The 21,468-nt window shown below is 40.8% G+C and overlaps 4 protein-coding genes across 5 annotated transcripts in view; 3 read left to right on the top strand and 1 right to left on the bottom strand.

The window, feature by feature from the left end:
• The first annotated feature begins 1,864 nt into the window (after positions 1-1,864).
• Positions 1,865-3,914, top strand: LOC128745483 (pickpocket protein 28-like). Its single transcript, XM_053842557.1, has 4 exons — positions 1,865-2,319; positions 2,374-3,366; positions 3,423-3,628; positions 3,907-3,914. The coding sequence occupies exons 1-4, from the start codon at positions 1,865-1,867 to the stop codon at positions 3,912-3,914; spliced, it is 1,662 nt and encodes a 553-aa protein (XP_053698532.1).
• A 96-nt stretch (positions 3,915-4,010) lies between these two features.
• Positions 4,011-5,232, bottom strand: LOC128745269 (pre-mRNA-splicing factor 18). The gene is made up of 2 exons (XM_053842297.1): positions 5,112-5,232; positions 4,011-5,053 (listed from the first exon to the last, which is right to left on the bottom strand). Exons 1-2 carry the CDS (start codon positions 5,172-5,174, stop codon positions 4,061-4,063), a joined length of 1,056 nt encoding a protein of 351 aa, XP_053698272.1. The 5' UTR covers positions 5,175-5,232; the 3' UTR covers positions 4,011-4,060.
• Positions 5,233-6,652: 1,420 nt separating this feature from the next.
• Positions 6,653-10,836, top strand: LOC128741881 (ribosome quality control complex subunit NEMF homolog). The gene is made up of 3 exons (XM_053838022.1): positions 6,653-6,876; positions 6,940-8,131; positions 8,243-10,836. The coding sequence occupies exons 1-3, from the start codon at positions 6,818-6,820 to the stop codon at positions 10,085-10,087; spliced, it is 3,096 nt and encodes a 1,031-aa protein (XP_053693997.1). The 5' UTR covers positions 6,653-6,817; the 3' UTR covers positions 10,088-10,836.
• A 6,612-nt stretch (positions 10,837-17,448) lies between these two features.
• The window catches only part of LOC128740575 (tubulin polyglutamylase TTLL5), a 55,561-nt gene continuing 51,541 nt past the window's right edge, over positions 17,449-21,468 (top strand). The window contains exons 1-2 of one of the 2 annotated variants that reach the window (XM_053836140.1): positions 17,449-18,026; positions 18,090-18,201. The gene's annotated coding sequence lies outside the window, so the exon portion shown is untranslated. Of the gene's footprint in view, positions 18,202-21,468 lie in introns of both variants that reach the window. The other variant, XM_053836136.1, reaches the window with a different exon arrangement.

Raw genomic sequence — 21,468 nt, 5'->3', positions numbered from 1 at the left:
GGACAAAGCTGATCAACTACTGTCTGGCCGCATAGACAAGCGTAAACGATGGACTGAACATTTTGAACAACTCTTCCGATTTTCAACCATCAGTGACCAACAAAACCAGTAGCGTATGACGCCAACGCTAGCCTATGACGTCAAATTAACTCCGATATGACCGGGGATAGACTGTATTTCAGTCGAGATGCTCAAAGCTGACCCATCTTTGTCAGCCCGGATGATACATAAACTGTTCAGCAATATATGGGAAACCGCAACTTTTCCGATGGACTGGATGAAGGGCATATTGGTCAAAGACCCTAAGAAAGGAGACCTAACTGAATGCGGTAATAGTCAATGTTGCAAAGAATATATCTATGGTAGTGACCACTGATAATTCTACCAACTTCACAGTAGCGGGACAACAAGTTGGGCAGGTGCACGCCTTCCAATATCTTGGTAGCCAGACAACGCCCGATGGTGATACCAAGACTGATATAGCCTCACGGATCAGCACGCCCAGGGGCCAGGCGAATTTCCAACGTAAATGTTAAATAAATGTTAAAAACCTGTCCTTGCGACAATTAAAAGCCATGACGGCAGTGCCGTTGGCAGTGGAGATCACTGATTTCATTTCCGGTGGACATGGACACACAAGAAAAGACGAAGGACGGTGCTACAGAGATGTCTGGAGGAAGGTCACTTTCCGGACATGCGAAATACGCAGAGGCTAGTTTTACTACTGAAACCGGGAGCCCCCTCTGAATATCCAGCTTCGCACAGATCAGTCGGTCTGTTGGATACACTATAGCAACTTTTGGAGAGGATTATCCTCAATAGACTGACGAAATTTACGGAGTACGTACACGACCTGTCTAACATGCAATTTGGTTTTCGGATTGCATCTTAGCGTAGGTTATGGTGCAACTGCAACGAATGTGGAGCAACGATCAGCGAACAAGCAACTAGCAATAGTGGAAGAGGAAGCGAAGCGGTGTGCACGACAGAGCAGTACTGAGCTTGATGAGAAGCCCGTCGAGGATGACCGTGAGAGGATAGAAGTTAGAACGGTCGCTATCCCTGAATCGAACCATGTGTCGACAGGTATACTGATAGCGAAGCAGCGGGCATGTCAAAAAACCCCGCGAGGGTGACCGTGACAGGATGGAAGCCATGTTGGTCGCCATTTCTGGATCGGAAGACGTGGCACAGCCTCCCCCCGATGTAATACCTTACGGTAGTTCCAGTACGGTTCTTGATCAGTAGCCCGCGAGGTTTTTAGTGAGTAGAGCCTCACACCGTGCCAAGTGATGTGCATTATCATTATGTAATGTAGTGCGTCAGGCATTGAGCGATTCCTCACGAAAAAAACACACAACCATTTCTCAGTTCGTCGAACCCTATCGATTGGTATATGAGACTTGGCGCTTCGAACCTTGGATCTTTTTCGTGTCCGACGACGTTCTAAACTTTTGTTATAATATGATAACAAAGGTAAACAAAAATGGAATTTCATGCAAATGATACAAAAGTTATTTTCAACCAAATCGGATAAACTCGATTCGAAACTTCACTATGTTTATACTTATATTTACCATACCATGTATTTGTTCAAAAACATTTACTTTTAATCTAAACGTAGATAAATCAAAGCTCTATTAACATCGTCTAATAATTGTTGCACGCATTTGTCATGTTTTTCAGTTTGCATAAAATATAATTTTCCGACATGTATTTAGACTATGCACTACTTTCCTGTTAGTTTGCATTATTCGCGTGTCTTTGTTATTTACGCTTAGTACAGAAACCGCAGTACCAAACAGAGAATTTAGAAATGCACTATTTAAAAGTTCACTTTTACTCAATCCACTAACGATTCAAGATGATACACGAAGAACGTATTCATATCTATCAAAGAGATTTTATTCGCAAATTTCAAAGCATTGCTGCCCCACCACCGAAAATACCTAGTAAATGGACTAGAATTCGCACCGGACTAGGTGATCTGTTTCGGGAGTTCTGCGCAAATAGTACCATTCACGGTATCAGCTACATTGGATCCAAACGACAGTCGGTATGCGAAAAATTCTGGTGGATTCTCGTCATTCTAATGTCTCTGTACGGTTGCGGTAACCTGATCGATAACATCTATCGCAAGTGGGAAGAAAATCCAGTGATTATCACGTTCGACGAGAAGCATACACCGGTTTGGGAAATTCCATTTCCGGCCGTGACAATCTGCCCGGAGGCGAAAGTGAAGAAAACATTTCTCAACTTTACGGAATCGTTTTACAAGTTTGCTCGTGGAAATCATTTCAGCGATATCAACAATACAGAGTGAATTTAGCATTCATTTAATTCAAATCAATTATTAGCATTTAAATTTTTCAGACTGGATGCCGTACTGGCAGTTCTCCAACTTTGTGACGAATGGTTTCACACATCAGCGGAGTGCTGTAAAGCATACGACAATTTTAAAATCAGCGAAAATATTGTTTCAATTCTCAAAAAAATATCATTTAACATGAACGAGACTATTTATCATTGCCAAATGAACGGTGTTGTATGCAAGGCCAAGTTTGCCCAAACAATCACTGAGGAGGGCATCTGTATGACCTTCAACGGATTTTCGTCCGAAGAGATGTTTCGCAAAAGCACTCTGCATACAGATTACGAGTATCTCTCGGAAACACGTCTCAGCACAAACTGGAGTCTTGAAAGAGGCTACTACTCCAATGCAAATCTAAACTCCTACCCAATCCGGGTACTGGGGTCTGGATTCGGAGCAGGTCTGTATATTAACCTCGCGACAACAAATACGGATCTGGACTATCACTGTCGCGAGGCTCAAGGATTCAAGGTGCTGCTGCACAGCCCCAGCGACTATCCGCAAGTGTCGAAGAAATTCATTCGAGTCACCCTAAATCGTGACGTCACTATTGCCATCAAGCCCCAAATCATTGGAACAGATAACGAACTGCACGATTACTCACCGGACCGGCGATTGTGTTTTTTCGATCGCGAACGGGAATTGAAATTCTTCCATGTTTACAGCCAGGGAAATTGCGAACTGGAATGTCTCACCAACTTTACCGAAAAAACGTGCGGTTGCGTTCGATACTTTATGCCACGCACCAACCAAACCAGATCCTGCGAAACATTTGAAATTGGGTGCACGTTGAAAGCACAGATAAAACTACTGGAGATAAACGCAATTAGTAGTATCAACCGCCAAGCTGACAGTGAGCATAATTGCAACTGTTTACCGGCCTGCAACTCGATTCAGTACGATGCCGAAATTACCCAAACGATCTTCAAATATCAGGAAACACTACGCTTACGGTTAGGTCCAATCAACGTCTCGTACGAAGACGCAATTAAAAGGTTAGTTACCTATTTATTTCTGTCGACGGAACCGTTTATGCATGAATTCATTTTAGTAAACACTTATCGAAAATCGAAATTTATTTCAAAGACGTCCAGTTTATCACTTCTAAGCGAACAGAACTGTACGGTTTGACCGATTTTGTGGCCAGTTGCGGTGGTATCCTCGGCCTATGCATGGGCGTGAGTTTGCTCAGCTTGATAGAGTTGCTGTATTTCTGTTCAATACGACCACTCTTGCTGGTGAAGAATACTTTTCAACGTAAGTTTTCTGTTGTCAGAGTGAAAGAAGTCAAAAGTAAGTACTAGCAACCTGAGAATGATCTAAAATTTGTGCTTAGCCAAGAAAATGATCCTTTCTGATATCGATTTTTTCATCAATAATGTCAATCACGAAAGCAGTTTTTTAATATAGGCAACATTTGATGCACATTAAAAACCAATCATACAATTTGAAAATCAGAAGACCACATAAAATAATACGAGATACCGTGTTAATGCAACCCACAACCCACAACCCACCATAAATCCCACTTCTAGGCTATTAACACTCAGTTAGGAAACAACAACAATTAATGGATTTATACATACGCTAACATAAAAATGCATAAAATCAGCTCTTTCTGTTGAATATCACTGTCCTTATTTGATGTTAAAAATAAATGATCTTACCAAAAAAAAAACCTTAAATAGATTACTGCTCGACCCACGCATCCTTTTTGCTAACATATTCAACACATCGCGACGGATTCGTAGGGAAATAATCCTGCATCTTCGTCATCAGACGCTTCAGGCCCTGAATGTACTTTCGCTGCGTTTCGTCGTTCATCACGTGGGCAACATTTTTCGAGAAAATCTTCTCCCGACCCGTTCGAGCGTGAATACCGACCATGGTAACACCGATCGGCCAGGGTGCATTGCCAATCGCCATCGTCAGGTACGCATCGCTGGCGCTGATGTAATCTCTTCGCAGTAAACTTTTCGTGATATCCGTCAAACTGTCTAGAATATCCTCCGGAATAGTTTTATTACGTAGCTTTCGTAGCAATGGTTTTAAATAGAGACGTGTTTGCTCAAAGGTTGCCCTGGCAATTTTCCATTTTGTGGCTGTTCGTTCTGCGGTTGTTCCTGAGTTCAAGTTATCGTTCCACATTTTCAAAACAAACTGTATAACAGTCGTTATCACGTGCATGTCGTGTTCTTTTCCGCTTCGTCCTAGACGAACTGCCATTTCTTGGATCGACTCATACGTAACTGAGTCGTCTACTGCAAAATCCTCGTTTGAACTTTTGCTCTTGCTCATTCCACCCAGCTGTCCATTCGACGTTAAAATTTCGTTCAAAAAAGCTTCGTCTACTTGTTCCATGGCTTCCTGGAAGTCGTTGCGGAACCCTCTATTAATTTCCGGTGCCGATATCTCCAGCTGGTGTAATCTATTGCACGAATCTAACTCGCTTTCTCCAAACAGCAGAATTGGTTCCCCGCGCTCACGCAGTTTGCGAATTACCTCCGTTCGCGGAAGATTCCGGAAATCGTACTTTGAATCTTTGGTCGGAGATTGATCGCCATCATTTGCCGAAGCTGCCGCTTCACCACTTCCGCTCGCTTGCTGACCATATTTTTCCCGATATTCTTCTAGCTCCTGGGCAAGCAAGTCACCTCGTTTAAAGAATTTCTTTTTTTCATCCTGATGAAAAGAAAAACAAAATTATTGCAAGAACTTTTGCGCCATACAATGTACTTACAACTAGCTTTTTTTCTTCCAATAACTTTCGCTTACGAGCAATCTCTGCTTTGAGAACATCCATAGTGTTACAAACAGTAAATTTAAAGTATAATAATTGTATTATTTGACGATTTTTATTGATTGTACGCTTGATACTTTACGGATACTGCATGAAATAATAAAAGGTAAATAATAAACAAAATGATTTTGAGAGAAACGTCATAATCTTTATTTCGTATCAAGGGGTTTCCCGTAAGGTGTACAAGTGCGTAGTAATAAGAGATTACGTTTGTAAATTTCACTTTACCGCCTTAGGAGCTATTTAAATATTACGTAACACCAAAAACACCATTTTCACGAAACCCCCCACCCCTTCCGTGTAACAATTTATATAACAATCGACCTTTTTACGTGCCTAATGGCGACTAGTTAAAGCCCTATAAAGATATACATTTATAGGGCTTTACGGCTTGTGGGTACAACTATCGGAAAAAATAACATGCTTTTGGCAACTCTGCTCACGTCAAGTTGACATTTTCGCCTTGCAGAACTGTCAAGCGTACGTTAGCAAAGTTGCCAAAAGCATTGAAATATTTTCCAAAAGTTGCGCCCACTTTCCGCCATTAAGCATGCGAAAAGGTGGATAGAGGTTTTCCGTCAAAAAATTTTTTTTCGCTAAATGTTCGGTTTTGACTCTTAGACATGACACCCATATAAAATTTCCTTTAATAAAGCCTCTAACTACTGTAAAAATGAATAAATAAAATACGTATATTTAACCCGTCACTTCTCTGATGTAATCCAGCTTTCCGCGAGCGATAATGGCGGATATTGAGCACAACTGGGCACAATCTTTTGACATTCATAGGAGGAGCGTCGAGTTAAACAGTTTAAAATGTCGCATGAAATTCTACTATTTACTTGGTAAATAATCTAGAAATAAATTTCAACAACGAAAAGATTAGTTTCCACTTTGATTCCGTATTTAATATAAGTGTATATTTGTATAAACCTTTCTGCGACGATTTCGACAAAAACAATCGATATATCCCTCGGTTTTGACGTCTCAGCTCAATTAACGAAAGTCTTTCACTAAATGGGCTAAGCACCCCATCGGCAGACAACCATGTTTTCGCCGCCAACATCTCGTGTGTGCAAAAATGAGATAGCATGTCAGCACTACGTTTCACTCAACTGCCAGCAGTCTGATTTGGGCCCGCTGTCAAATTTTGAGCCCCGGACATGATGTCGCTGACGTTTAGTGCAGTTCGATATAGAGATGTCGATGGGGTGGGGCTAAGAGCTTAGTGCAATTCTAGATAGAATTAACAAAAGGGCGAATGTCGCTAGTGTAAACATAACGAGTGAGAGTTATTTTTTGCCGTACCAGCATAGGAAAATCAACTCTCACTCGGTTTGTTTACGCTTGCGACATTCGCCCTTTTGTTAATTCTATCTTCAATTAGCGAAAGTTGACTGTAATCTCTTATTATAACAGTGGGCGGACCCCTCGAGTTGTAAACAGAACGCGTGTCTCATTCATATCAGTTAAACAAAAAATCTTTTCGCAATATAACGAAAATAGTGCCGTGATAATTCGCAGAAAATTAAATAAAATTGGAACATCCTACCGCCACACTATTATTTCCTACGCTAAAGTTGTTGTAGTTTCGTGTCCGTCTGGAGGAAACGGTACTTTTCCACGAATAAAGTTGGTTTGGCAACATGACGAAAACTCGCTTCAATACGTACGACGTGGTTTGCTCGGTGACTGAGCTTCAAAGGTAATTCAGATTTTCACTTTTGATGCTCGTATTCCTCTATCATACAATGAACAACTCTTGCAGGCTCGTCGGCATGCGAGTGAACCAAATATATGACATCGATAATAAGACCTATCTGATCCGGTTGGTACGGAATGAGGAAAAAATAGTCTTGCTGCTAGAGTCGGGCAACCGATTTCACATGACTGCCTTTGAGTGGCCTAAGAACGTCGCTCCGTCTGGGTTTACGATGAAATTACGTAAACATCTGAAAAACAAACGCTTGGAAAGCATGCGGCAGCTCGGTGTGGACCGTATTGTAGACTTTCAGTTCGGTACGGGAGAAGCTGGCTATCACATCATACTGGAGCTCTACGATCGAGGTAATATTTTGCTGACCGATTGTGATCTCAAAATATTGAACATTTTGCGACCGCACGTTGAGGGCGAAGAACTGCGCTTCGCGGTACGAGAACGATATCCGACTGATCGAGCCAAAGCGGATAGCGGACCACCACCGATGGAGAAAGTCAGGGAAGCCATCGCTAAAGCGCATCCTGGGGACAGCATGAGAACGGTTTTGAATCCCATCTTGGAATATGGAGCCTCGGTTATTGATCACGTGCTGCACAAACATAATCTTTTCGGATGCCGGATTGGAGGAGAGGCAGCGAGTGATACGGCAGGTGAGCAGGTGAGCAAGAAAAACAAACGAAAGCAGAAAGCAGCTGCAAAAGAATTTTCAAAGGTTTTTAACATGGAAGAAGATATGACCGCGCTGATGTGCGCGATTAACGATGCAGAAACCATGCTGCGAACAGCTATGCAGCAGCCTTCTAAAGGATTTATAATCCAAAAAAGGGAATTGAAACCGGCTAAGGAAGGTGAACCGGAAGAATACTATTTCACAAACTTAGAATATCATCCCTATTTGTACAATCAGTATAAGGACGATCCGATCAAGGAGTTTGACAGCTTCACTGCTTCCGTTGATGAGTTCTATTCTACGCTGGAGGGTCAGAAAATCGATTTAAAGGCGTTTGCTCAAGAGCGAGAAGCCCTTAAGAAACTGTCGAATGTTAAAACTGATCACGCTAAGCGACTCGAGGAGTTATCCAAGGTGCAGTTGGAGGACAGAAAGCGAGCTGAGCTAATAACGAGAAATCAAAATCTAGTTGATAGTGCTTTGCTGGCGGTCCAGAGCGCACTGGCGGCCCAAATGTCTTGGACGGACATCCAAGATCTGGTCAAGGCGGCACAGGCAAATAACGATCCGGTATGATTTTATCTTTTTCTGTTACATTAATCTTGAAGGAATCAGTTTCATGCATATAGTTTTTATGTCTTGTTCAAAATGAGTATTTAATTTAGCTTACCACAATTGCAGGTTGCCGCGTGCATCAAACAACTCAAGTTGGAAATCAATCATATCTCGCTGCTCTTAAAAGATCCATATGCTATACTGGATGAGGAGGACGAAGATGAGGATAGCCGGGAAGATGACGAAGAAAAATTGCAACCGATGGTGGTGGATGTCGATTTGGCTTTGACGGCTTTTGCCAACGCTCGTCGGTACTATGACCAGCGCCGATTCGCCGCCCGTAAGGAGCAAAAAACAATCGAATCCTCTTCGAAGGCTTTGAAAAATGCCGAGAAAAAGACAATCCAAACGTTGAAAGACGTGCGTACGCAAACTACTATTACCAAGGCAAGAAAGGTGTATTGGTTTGAAAAATTTTATTGGTTTATTAGTTCGGAAAACTATTTGGTTATTGGGGGTCGAGACCAGCAGCAAAATGAGCTGATTGTGAAACGTTATATGAGAGCAACTGATATCTATGTGCACGCGGAGATTCAGGGAGCCTCGAGCGTTGTAATAAAAAACCCGTCTGGAGAAGAAATTCCCCCGAAAACACTACTCGAGGCAGGAACGATGGCTATTTCCTATAGCGTTGCTTGGGACGCTAAGGTGGTCACCAGTGCTTACTGGGTGAGGAGTGATCAGGTCAGCAAGACGGCTCCGACAGGAGAATATCTGACAACTGGAAGCTTCATGATTCGAGGAAAGAAAAATTTTCTACCGCCTTGCCATTTAGTACTGGGATTAAGTTTTATGTTCAAATTAGAGGAGAGTTCTGTGGAACGGCATAAAGGAGAAAGGAGAGTGCGAAACTTTGACGACGAGTCAGTCATAAGTAAAGATGATAGATCAGAGATCTCCGAAACTGTTGATGAGGAGGTTCAACTTGAGGAAGGAGATTCTGATAGTGAAGAAACAGCGGGAAAGCAAGTTGTAGACAAAACGGAAGAGTGTGATGAAATTCATGAAAAGGTAGAGTCACTGTCCGTGGCAGATATAAAGGAAGAAGACCCAAGTGACGGTGAGCATAAATCAGAATCGGAGAGTGACGACACCGACACGCCCAAATTTCCCGATACACATGTGATGGTTGAACACGACACAGGAAAAGTGTCGGTTCAGTCTGACCCTGTACTACAGCGTCTCACGTCGCAACCGGATCCAGAATCCGTAATCTTTCTCGGGGATAACAAACCGTACATCATAACTCCCGCTCCGCCGCGTAAAAAGCAAGTTCAGAAGAGCAAACAAAAAGCTAAGGAAAAGGAGAAGGCCCGCGAAGAAGCCGCTGCCGCTCGCAGCCAACAAAAAGATGAATCACAAAAAACGGGTCAACTGAAGCGAGGCCAGCGAAATAAGATGCGAAAGATTAAAGAAAAGTATAAGGACCAGGACGAAGAAGAGCGCAAACTGATGATGGACATCCTGAAATCGGCCGGTAGTAACAAAAATAATAAGAAAGAAGAGCCGTCAGCAGACGACCAGAAAAAGTTCCCGGGCAAAAAGCCAGCGCCTAAGCCTAAAGTCGGAGAAGTCGATGAGCTGGGTGATGACACTCCAGCAGCCGCAGATGTTGACATGCTCGATTCGCTAACCGGACAACCGATGGAAGAGGACGAGCTGTTGTTCGCCGTTCCGGTTATTGCGCCATACCAATCGCTACAGAACTATAAGTTCAAAGTTAAACTTACACCCGGCACGGGAAAACGTGGCAAGGCCAGCAAGACAGCTTTGCAAATCTTCCTTAAGGACAAACAGTGCAGCAACCGGGAGAAGGACCTGCTGAAGGCAGTCAAGGATGAAGTACTGGCTAGAAATATTCCTGGCAAAGTAAAACTATCCGCACCGCAGTTGCAGAAGGTTAGAAAATAGACTCGAGCGCTGCATACTGTTGCGGTTTGAGTTTTGAGGAAACTTTCAATTGAAAATATGTTGTCGATTAAATTATAAGTGATAATAAAATCAAATTTCCGTTGAGTATAAATATGCTCAGGGTTTGATTTCTTGATTGCGAAATAGCTTACAACATTGGTTAAAAGCAGAAGCAGAGTGGGAGCTCTATAGCATCAGCTGACATCTCAAGTTTCATCACTTTTTTAATGATTAGATAAGACATGCTGCGAACGTAGAACAAGACGGTTAGAGGAAAGATTTATTAAGATCTATAATAATGCTTCCAGTTGAGACGCAATGTAAGTTTGAGGTGATTTACAAAAAATAATAATCAGAGGTTGTGTACAAGACACGACCGCATATAGGTGACGCAGGACTACGTAAGTCTCTTTGTGGCGATAGTAGCATATATCCATGCATGTAATAATACGATTCTTCATGTATACATGCTACATGCAGCATATATAGAGTTTGTTAAGACTGCAGGTTGAGAATATTCAATTATTTTCGAATGAATGTTAATTGCGCCTCAAACTTTACTTCAACATCAAACACTATTTAGTTAGATATATATGTATTTATGTATTTGATTTGATGATATCCAAAAATTGTTATGTTAAAATGGTATGGTTGTGCTACAGGTTGATAAATCCAAATTTTTGCAGGGCGATAATTTTTTACAGCGTGTTATTCATTCTCATGATTGAAAGCTACTAAATAAGTGAAAGTTGTTTGCAAAATGTTTTGTACCTTACTGCCTTATACTTAGTTGACAGTCAAATAAGCATTAGCATCACTACGGGTCCCGCCTGCCTTGTCTTGTCCATCATTTTCGAAAGAAATTAATCTTATTCTAATGCTTGACTACGGAAACTATGTAAAGAATTGCCACCAACAAACTGATGCAAAGCAGCAAATGAAACATTCAAAAAATAAAAGAGTCGTTGATTTTCCTCGCTTTGAGATTTCTGCATCACGTCACACACATGCACAAATGCAAGACAACAGTTTCGAACAAATTTTTGCAGTACTTATATGGATACAACCTGGCAAAAGGAAAGGATGACCGCAGGCTTGGCATACACTTTTCGCCTCGATTTTGCTCTTTTGATTACTGCATCTCAGCCAAGCAAAATTTGAAAAAGTGATGTATGGAGCATTTGTAGAATTTGTTATTATCTTCAATATTGCTGAAGTAAGCATTACTGTGCATTTTGTATTTATGGCGCTATAAGGCTGCTACCCTCTTGGTAGCAAAAAGAGCGCTCTTTTTGCTACCAACGGCATTGCTGCCTTACAGCGCCGTAAATACTAAAGATACAACTTCACTTTCTTCAGCATTATTATAGATAATTACTAGCTCTACAAATGCCCCATATATCACTTTCTGGAATTCTGCTTGGCTGAGGAGCAGTAATCAAAAGAGCAAAATCAAAGCGAAAAGTGTATGCCAAGCCTGGATGACCGCTTACTTTTCGATGACGTTTCACCTTCAGGACGTCAATTTGGACTAATTTCAATCTTAAATGTTAAAGGCGGTTGAAGAAAAGGGGTGGTTTAATACTTTAAGAAAATCGTTTACCTTCAGGACATTACATTGGACTAGGTTTAATGCTGAAACGATAACATGGGTTGAAGAAGAGGGGTGGTTTTTAAATCTGAGGTACTTCTCAAGCACAGATATTAAATTGTTATAGGTTTAAACGCCGTAAAGAATCTTCAACCTACTGGGACGAGGAGTTTCGGTAATTTTTTTTGCAAAAAAAGCGTGCAAACCACGATGACGTCTTTTCTTCGACCAATCAGGATGCGAGGATTTATAGTTGGACAATGCTTTATTATTTTCAGTTATTCAAAACCTGGGGTGACATTGCGCATCTCGTTTCGAGTGATTTTCGTTCGAGACGCCCATTTGTTTAACGTGGTCGAAACGAACCAAAATCACTGGAAACGAGATGCGCAATGTCACCCCTGACCACTTTTCGAGAAAGATTTTTTGGAATGACACCCTACCTAGCCAAACCTTGCCGTAAGACGTAGTCCCACATCGAAATGTTCGCAAATAGTTCGTATGGCTGTAGAATTAAATGGAAAACTCTTTCAACGCAGTATTCAACAAAGGCTGGAGCGTCACTCGTTTCTAAAACTACGTAAACGAGCCACACAAAGAGTCTGGTTTCCCGTCATCAATGCAATACAAGGGAACAGTTACTACCGCTCCTCAGGACATAGGGTATGTTGCTGCTTCATCGTAATTGCCTATTCCCGTCCTATCCAACACAAATTATTAAAAATATCAGCATTTTTATAATATACAATGCAAAACTAGTTAATTCCTTATATTTTTGTTTGTTGTCTATCATACGCGATCAATCAAAGTGAGCTGAGATCTATTTAAATGATTTTTATCATTAAAGAAGTCCTACCAGCCAAATTTCCTACGTTTTTTCGTGCGACGAAGAAGAAAATATCGACTAATCGTTTTAATTTCCGTCATTGATAAATGAAAATAACTCATGCAAGGCATTGTCGTTATTCTACAGCCAGGAAAACTTGCCTGACCTGCAGAAATTTTGCAGAATAACATTTGTCATGCCGTCCTACAACCTACACAAATACACGTGCGTTAGCTTCGTAAACATTGTTGTGATTTTTAGTTCGGACAATGAAAAATTTTGATGGATGGATTAAACGGTACGACGAATTTAAGAAATAAAGTCAATTGCGTAATTTCAATAATATGCTCTAATAATTGCTTTTCAGTGATTTCAAAGTTCACGGATCGGAAGGTAAGTGTGTTTTAGTCAAATCAGCACAGGAAATTTTGGAGTATTCATTAAATCCATCCAACAAATGATTAAAAAAGGAATGGCTTTACTTACTACCACGGGAATTGGAAATAAACCCTATGCCATTACTTTTCCAAGAAGTTTGCAAGTGTTTTTAGCAATGAGGTATTGGGCGTAGACCGTGTTGTCCTAGCAGCCAACATCACTAAGTGAAAAAGCGAGTCACCTAGGTGACAATTGTCACCTCATTCGCGGTGACTCCAAATTAGTTACGTCACTCGCCTCGCAGAATAAGGGTGAATATATGATCAAATGCCGGGTGCAATTGATATCACTGTCGAAATGATTTCGAAAGCCATCAGTCACGGCCCGTTACTATGCTCAAGTCGTCCATCAATTCTGGATCCGATGGAGTATATTCCGTATTCCTGAAGAGCCACATAGCCTACTTGCAGACATTGTTGCTCCGTTTATTTCAAATGTCTAACGTTCCCTGTACACAAAAAGGGAAGTAAACGAAATGTAGACAACTTTCGAGGCATCACATCGCTGAGTGCAGTATCGAAACCGTTTGAATTGGTGGTCATGGAGCCTCTACTTTCTCACTGCAATATTTCAGTGCTGATGGACATCGTATGGGCCACCGAGCGCAAACTAGGATTGGGCAAAATTCCCGAAAGTATCGATAATTGAATATCAATATCAAATCCGCCGCTTTATCGATACCGTCGATATATCGTTCGTTAAGCATCGATATTAGATTTATCGATACTATTCAAGGCGGCATTCTGGGATAAGGAAATGCTACACAAAAAAGGGATTCATAAAAGTTAATCAATAAAAAACATGTTGAGCTAATAGAGTGCCCCCAAAACACGCACGCAACACATCACTCGCTCCAGTGCAGCTCTATTTTGGACACGTCGCTTTGTACGGGAAACCGCACCACCTATTCGCGCCCGACTGAATCGTATGCTGCCCCAAAATCCACAAAAATATGATGGGTTGTACTCCCGACACATCTGGATGATTTGCCGAAGAGTAAAAATTTGATCCGTAGTAGCACTGGCCTCCATAAAGCCCACCTGATACTTCCCTACACACTCTCCTGCCACCGGGGATAGACGACGCAACAAAAGCTGGGAGAGCACCCTGTTGGTGGCTTTGACCAACGTTATGCTGCGGCAATTGCAGCAATCTATCCGATCGCCTTTTCCGTAGATGGGACAAACCACACCCTCAATCCACTCGTCCGGCAGCCCTATCCCAAACCCCTGAAACCATCCAGTGAGGTGTCGTTGCTGGCGGTTCTTGACCATTCCTGCAGAATTCCACCGGGAGTTGCTCCTTTCCGGTTCTAAGCTCTTTTCGATCTCTGTCCCACCTCTGTCACTTTTACCGCTATTATGGCGTGTACAAAGCTGGAAAGTCTTTGTTATTGCCGTCAACGCCCAATAATACTTTCTGTGCTCTCGGATCAGTTCTGAATTGGATAAGAGTCAATTCCAATAAAGTAAATTTGAGAATTAAGCTTAGTAGATACCTGAAAAGAAAACAGCACGAGAAAAAATCCTGAATATATTGCTCTCTTGAGCATTTCCTGGCCTAGTTTTAGCCTATATTTTTTTAGCTGCATATCCCGCTTTATCAAAACAGTATCGGGATGAAATTATCGATTTAGCATAATATCGACGTCGTAAGTATCGATGAAAAATATCGAAATATCGGCCTTCGAGTATCGATATCGCGGGTATCGATACGGTATCGCCCAATACTAGCGCAAACAGTTGTTCTATACACTGACCTAGAGTGACTATATACAGAGTGGCGACAATGTCAAAATTGGAATGATAATTATCTGTCAGTGTCATTCCAATCGAGCAGACGACCTATCCAACGCGCATGCAGGAAAGAGAAAGAAAAACCTTGGAAAACCCGCATTGCATACATTTGGGATGACTTGTCGCCACTCTGTATATAGTCACTCTACACTGACCTATCGGCAACCTTTGACAAGATAAACCACGTCATCACTATTGTAAAACTACACAGATTAGGTGTTGGCGATAACCTTTTGCAATGGTTTCGCTTATATCTCACCGATCGAGAGTTGGTAGTTGCTGCTCGAGCTAAAGATGCTGATACCTGGTAGTTGGAGTTGGAGATCATCGGTCCGATAGCTATCCAGCTTTGACAGGCATACTTCAAGGAAGCCACCTATAGGCCTTCTGATCGTTTTCTGCTTTATTTCAATGACAATAATTCAGCCATCAAGTGCTCACGTAGGAGAGATCTTAAAGTTCACTTCTCGAACCGCTGGACTGACGACTGTTACTTTCTTCAAAATGAATTCGAGGCCTTTGCTACCTGGTGCGACGTGAACTGTATGATAGCGAACCCGGAGAAGTGTTCAGCAGTCACTTTTTCCTGATAGAAAAATCCGATCCCGTTTCGTCATGAGCTCGAATGCGCAGTAATTGAACGTGTTCCGTATATCAAGGACTTGATTGTTGTCTTAGATTCGCAGTTTACGTACAAGCAGCATATCTCGTATGCTGTCGTCAAAGCCTCAAGGTCTTTAGGCTTTATTTGCAGGATCGCAAAAAAATCTCTGCCTCAAATTGCTATAGAGTCAGAAGGGGTTAAAGTGCGATGGGGGTAAAAGTGCGATTTAATTGTTTTATCGGTGCAGATTCCTAGTAAATTGACTACATTGGCATGGATGGGTGACTACTTTGAAAGCTTGAATCTAACGTAAACTTTGGTTGCTTACGAAGCATATAGTTATGTGCAAATGTTATTTTAGGGTGGGTAATTTTTCGTTATACGGGTAATACGATATCAACAAGAGGAAATGGATGACAACTTCAAACATCGCACTTATGCCCCGCCCTACTCTACTGTACGCTGGAGAGGTCAATCTGGAATACTGTTTGCCCGTCTAGGAGATAAACTACGACAGCACTAAGAGAATTGAGTCAGTACCCAGGTAACCAATAAGCATTTCCAATGCAATTTAAATGCAAGCCAATAAGCATTTAAGTTACCTCAAATGCTACTTAAATGCTATTTTGGCAAAATATGCGGCTACTTTACTGCTAGCCCTCTTATAGTGCTGACAATGCTTATTTGCAGCTAGTTTCCGACAAGAAGAATTTAAATAGAATTGTGGATGCCTATTTACAAAAACTATGCAGTCAAAAGGATGATAAACAGCAACCTGCAGTATAAAATGCATGCTAATAAACGATTGATTTACTGCTTATACTAATGCTTATTGGTTACCAGGGTACAGCATCGATTTCTTAGATTCGTTTTGCGAAAGCTGCCATGGAGAAACCCCTTCCATCTTACCCCCAACTATGAAATCCGCTGTCAACTACTGTTTGATCTAGAACCTCTCCGTGTTCGTAGGGCTACCTCCAGAGTATTGTTCATTGCGGAGAGCATACAGAGTAGAATTGACTGCCCCACGCTATATTGGGACATATTAACATATTAACATAAATGCATCATGAGCGCTTCCGAACAATGCAGTGTTGAGACTATACCACCTAGTGGCACTAATTACAGCATGAACGACGCTATCGGCGGTCTGTAGCGGGCCTTTAATTTGCAAAACTGCAAGCGAAAGTTCCGCTTGTGTCGGGCGACGTCTGTCCGACGTCGTACGACCAATTCTTACTGGGGTGTTGTCGTTATTGGCCTTCCATCTGTCACGTCACGACCTCACGACAGGTCTGCTCAGACCTCAGAAGATTCGCCTGCTTTTTCCGAAGAGGTAAACCACGAAGGAGATAGATATGTATATTTATTTTAAAGTTTATTTGTACATGTTTGTAGTAATTTACTCACTTGACCATTTATATGTAAGCCTGACAATCATTGGGGCTAAATTGAGCTTGTTGATTAATAAACAATAATAATAAGTCGAAAAATAATTCCTGACAGAAGACAGCTCCGACAGCTCAAGCATCAGAGGGTCTTTTATTGGTTAATGTACCTTATATTGTGAATGTGGTGGATTTTGGATATGCCATGTGAATCTGTATCGATGCCGATAAAAAAATACTCGTTCGCTCTCTCGCACAAGCTTTTTTGTTTGCTTATTGTTTTGATTCTACCAACACAAACTATATGGCTACATTCGTGTACGATTCTCTTGCCTCTCTGTACCATTTTGCTTTATTCGTGGTCTTTCACTCTTCTCGCACTATCATGGACACATTCAAGTCGCGGTGTATCTATAAGTGAAAATACGTTTCAAATATACTAAATTTCATTATTTCCTTAATTTTCAGCTATTAGTGAAATAATTAATTTTGTCTGAATTCTCACTCTGAATAACACTCACAGTTTGACAAATAAGTGTTTTTTCGCAAATCTTTAAAAATCTGACACACCGTGACGGGTCTTTTGCAGCACTATAAACGCTCAGCAATGAGCAAACAGCAAACACAACAATAATAGGGTTTTAGGGCAAAAGGAGCGTCGGCTCGACACGAGTACGAGTTGGAAAAGGGAACCGCAGTCAGTTCTCTGCAAGCAACCATCTGATCGTGTCGCTTGCAGGTCCATCCAGTACGTTAATGTTGTGTCCGGTGTTTTTGTTGTAAGGGCAGTAGGAAGAAAATTGTAGTGAATGTAAATTTGCTCGTTGACAGAATTATTTATTGTGAAACGTTGTATGTTTTGTTTGGATTCGAATGATTTACTCATGAAATTGTGGAAAAATATAAGCTCCGTATACGTAAAGATAAAGCCAGCAAAATCCATGTGGCCTGGCGATAGCTATCTTCGGTCGACCAATTGACGATTGCAGTGGAACGCACACTTTGACACATCCGGAGCATGCATGGAGTCTGGCAGAGATACCATCCGTCGTTAGCAATCGATCCGACGAACAGTTGTAGCAGAGCTGGAAAGTGCAGAGCACCGTCGCGGTGAAAAAATCGATTTTCAAATTCATTGTGTATCAACAAGCAGCTTCCGTCACTTGGAGAATCACATGTGAGATACTGTTCTGCTGATGTATCGGATTTTTACAAACGGGGGTGAAAGTTAACTCTGCTCGGTTCCACAGTACACTAGCTGCTCGCCACGATAAGCTGCTTTGCTTTGTAATTACAGTTGAGTTACAGTTAAAAATTATTTAAAATTGAAAAAAAGTAATCGAAAGTAATATCAAATAGATACCACAAAATTTGTTAAGCAGTGTGTGTTAAATAAGACGAGCAGTTAAACCAAATCGAACAAAATTATTTGGTTTTCTTATGTTATGTTGCATGACTCATCTTGAATCAGGTATGTACAAAATTGATTTGCCATTCAAACTTATTTGCATCCGACAAAAGAAATATTCGTAAGTTAGAGTTCGGCCTAATAGCCAATTTTGGGTTTTGAATCCGAACATTCTGCCATCTTTATTATTTGATTTGACATCTTTATTATTTGATATCTAAACACTAGTTCAGTTCTATGAAACTTTGGTGAGATTTGTGTTAACATTACCCTTTTTTCCTTAAGATAACACGAATAAATATTTTTATTCAGCTGTACCTATATCGAAATTATCCAATATCTTAATTTATTTTTCATTATAAAGTTTTTCTAAATAAGTTGACCACCATGAGCCAATGTATTCATTGAATTGAATACGATCGAAGGTACGAATTCTGATGAATTTGATAATAAACGAGTGTAACTCTAAGTAGGTAGTAACATGTCGAAAAAATGTAATCAAAAATATAAACTGCATGGTTTCCGAACCAAGGTAGCGCAATTTGGTTTTGTCATTCGTACAATGTGTTTTTAGGATATTTCTTTTTAACTCCGAAATCATATTTTTTATTTGAGATTTTAATTCAATAGACTCGGTCTGTTTTGATACTAACTTTGTAAGCATTCGACCACAGGAAGCGAATAAAAAAAAAACAAAAAACGTGACACGCGGAAAAAACTCAATGCAAAAAGACCCCACTTCTGTATCAAAAATTATGTTTCAATACGTTGTTCAGTTTCTGAAAAATACTACATAAACTCAGAAAAACTTGATTTTCCAGACGCCGCGTCGTTTACCACCGAGTTTGTCCGGCACGTGACTGAAAAACTTAGATTTAGGAATCTTTTTCATCCATCTCCAGTGGATCCTTACAAAATTAGTATCAACGTAAGCGGAAAAGTTTACGGAATTGAAATATGAATTAAGAATATTGTTTTTTTTTCTTTCTAATTGACGGCCAAGTATCCTTAATGATCCGTCTTGTTTAGTAATCTAAATCTTGAATCGAAGGCGAGTGCTAGTCAACTGACTCTGTTGAATTTGGCTTCATTACAAAGATTTTGCCAGTAGTTTAACAGCTATTTATTCTAGTTTATCACAGCAACAAAAATAATCATAGGGTAGATGCTCCAGTAGTTGTGGTAGCACCAGTAGTGGTGGAAACTCGAAATATATCATAATTTTGGCGGATTTCGAGATCATTTCAGTTTTCTATTGTTGAATATATATTTGTTAACAGTTTTATCTAAGATACACAGTTAAAATTCAAGATGTTGGTACAAAAATTGCAAATTCCTTATCAGCGGACCAATCAAGTGGAAGTGCTTAAGAAATTCGTAACAATCCATAGCATTTTAACAAGCCTACGCTGTTATCCACCTGCTTCCATGCTCACTGCAAGCGTTGCTAAGGCGGTAAACAACATTCCACTATTATAGGCAAATTTTCCACTATTATAGGAACATTACCACTACTTTGGGAGCACATACTAATGTCAGGAAAAGCAATATTTTAGATACATCAACCAGCAGAATCGTATAATTTTGGTTGGTATTTAAAGCCTACATTATGGTGCACCATATTATCATGTAGTTCAATTGGAAACTGATAAATTGAGCGTTCAAATTGTCTTTACACACTATCCACCGACATAATCCCTCCATTACTGGAGCATCTACCCTACTTAAATTTTATTATTCGGCATAAGCCACGTTGTTGAATGTTACGAACTGTGCAATTTTCTATGGATAAAAAAATGTTACGATGACTAAGGGAGAAGTCCTATTAGCATATATTTGCCGGACGAAAAACAACAAAAGTTAAAAAAAATCACTGTCATAATCCAAAATAAGAAAGAAGAAACGCGAAATGCTGCGTCTACACGAACCTGTTAAACTTTATATGTAATCTTTGTGCAGCGGTATAAGTTTAAAACCATCAACCGTCAACTTTGCTATTATCCGATAGAAAATTTACAACTTGTTTCACTGATACTAGGTCAGTAAATTACATTGGTCGTTAGTGGTTCATTTTGGGCCAAGAATATGCCACCCTCGGTAAGGCGTATTACTTTGAGGCATACGATTTGGATCGTAGAGCACCGCAACGACCAACGAAGGAAATGGAACTGTTTTAGGGAAAAGGATTTCTGCTGTAATTAATTAATGTTTTTTAGTGCTTGCACAAAGTTCAGGAGCCGCGAAATCCAGACTGTGCATGAAGGAAGTTACACCTATACCTATTCGGTTTTAGCCAGGTCAGGCAAGTCGGCCATTTATCGCATAGATATTGCGTGTCACAAACGCTAACCCGCTGACAGAGGGAACTGAGGCGTACTAGAGTTGTGTACGCCGGAGCAACGTTGTTGGGCAAACATAACTCGATTGTGTTACTGTTACCAACCAGCTCCTCCGATACAAAGTGGTCGACCACAACAAGGGGGTTGAATCGGCCGAAGAAGGGACACTGAGTGAGTCACATTCTTAGTTGGCTCAGTGTGGTGAAGTTACTGAAGTAAACGATGACGTTTAAGTAAAGTAATTGCGGTATATTAGCATAGATTCCATTAACATGATTTCAGTTTGCTTTCTCTTTTTTTTTTGTTGGCAGAAGGCTGCATATTGTTTGATTCAAACGATTTTGGACAGCGTAGGAAGACGTCAGAAAGTATTTTATCTGTTTTTGGTACATTAATCGTATATCATCACGTATCATGCTTTTTTTTTTGTATTTTACTACTGCTAGTATAACATGCGAATCACATATTTGCCGCAGCAAACTATCATGTCACCAATGTGACTCAATGGCTGAATGGCCTTGGAAAATTTTTGCTACTGGGCTCACATTCAATTCCCTCGTACTGCATATCTTGTCTCCGCGACCGACACCCTACACCCTTTAAAGTTTAGTGATTTGTTTTGCAAGTCACCTGAAGCCGAAGCTCGCAAAGACGGTGCGCGGAACCCGTTGTCGGGGGCAAGGAGTGACGGCCGGTCCTCGCACATGTGAATGTATTGAATTGCCCAGGCGAATATATGTAGGGAATTCTGGATGGGCGTGAAAATCGATACTTATTAAAATTTCACCAGCCAGTGAAGGTAAACTTTCGAAGTTCGAAGGGTGTTTACGGGGAGACTACTTCATCATATTCTATCGCATCTGTACCTCTGTACATGAAAGTGTTAATAGTTTGTTTCAATATTCATAGAACTAGCGAATCTAGATTGAAGATTGGATTAGAAGGAACGGTTCTCAGCTGGTTTAAAAGTTAATTAACATCAAGGAACCAA

The sequence above is a fragment of the Sabethes cyaneus genome, chromosome 1, assembly GCF_943734655.1.
Source record: "Sabethes cyaneus chromosome 1, idSabCyanKW18_F2, whole genome shotgun sequence".
Lineage (NCBI taxonomy): Eukaryota > Metazoa > Arthropoda > Insecta > Diptera > Culicidae > Sabethes > Sabethes cyaneus.
Note: the sequence above shows the minus strand (reverse complement) of the source record. Positions and strands in the feature narration are given on the sequence as shown.

Coding starts and splice junctions, on each gene's coding strand:
- LOC128745483 (XM_053842557.1), top strand. CDS start 1,865: ATGATACACGAAGAACGTATTCATATCTATCAAAGAGATTTTATTCGC. Junction 2,320..2,373: donor AGCGATATCAACAATACAGA/GTGAATTTAGCA, acceptor TAAATTTTTCAG/ACTGGATGCCGTACTGGCAG. Junction 3,367..3,422: donor TACGAAGACGCAATTAAAAG/GTTAGTTACCTA, acceptor AATTCATTTTAG/TAAACACTTATCGAAAATCG.
- LOC128745269 (XM_053842297.1), bottom strand. CDS start 5,174: ATGGATGTTCTCAAAGCAGAGATTGCTCGTAAGCGAAAGTTATTGGAA. Junction 5,054..5,111: donor TGGAAGAAAAAAAGCTAGTT/GTAAGTACATTG, acceptor TCTTTTCATCAG/GATGAAAAAAAGAAATTCTT.
- LOC128741881 (XM_053838022.1), top strand. CDS start 6,818: ATGACGAAAACTCGCTTCAATACGTACGACGTGGTTTGCTCGGTGACT. Junction 6,877..6,939: donor TCGGTGACTGAGCTTCAAAG/GTAATTCAGATT, acceptor CAACTCTTGCAG/GCTCGTCGGCATGCGAGTGA. Junction 8,132..8,242: donor CACAGGCAAATAACGATCCG/GTATGATTTTAT, acceptor CCACAATTGCAG/GTTGCCGCGTGCATCAAACA.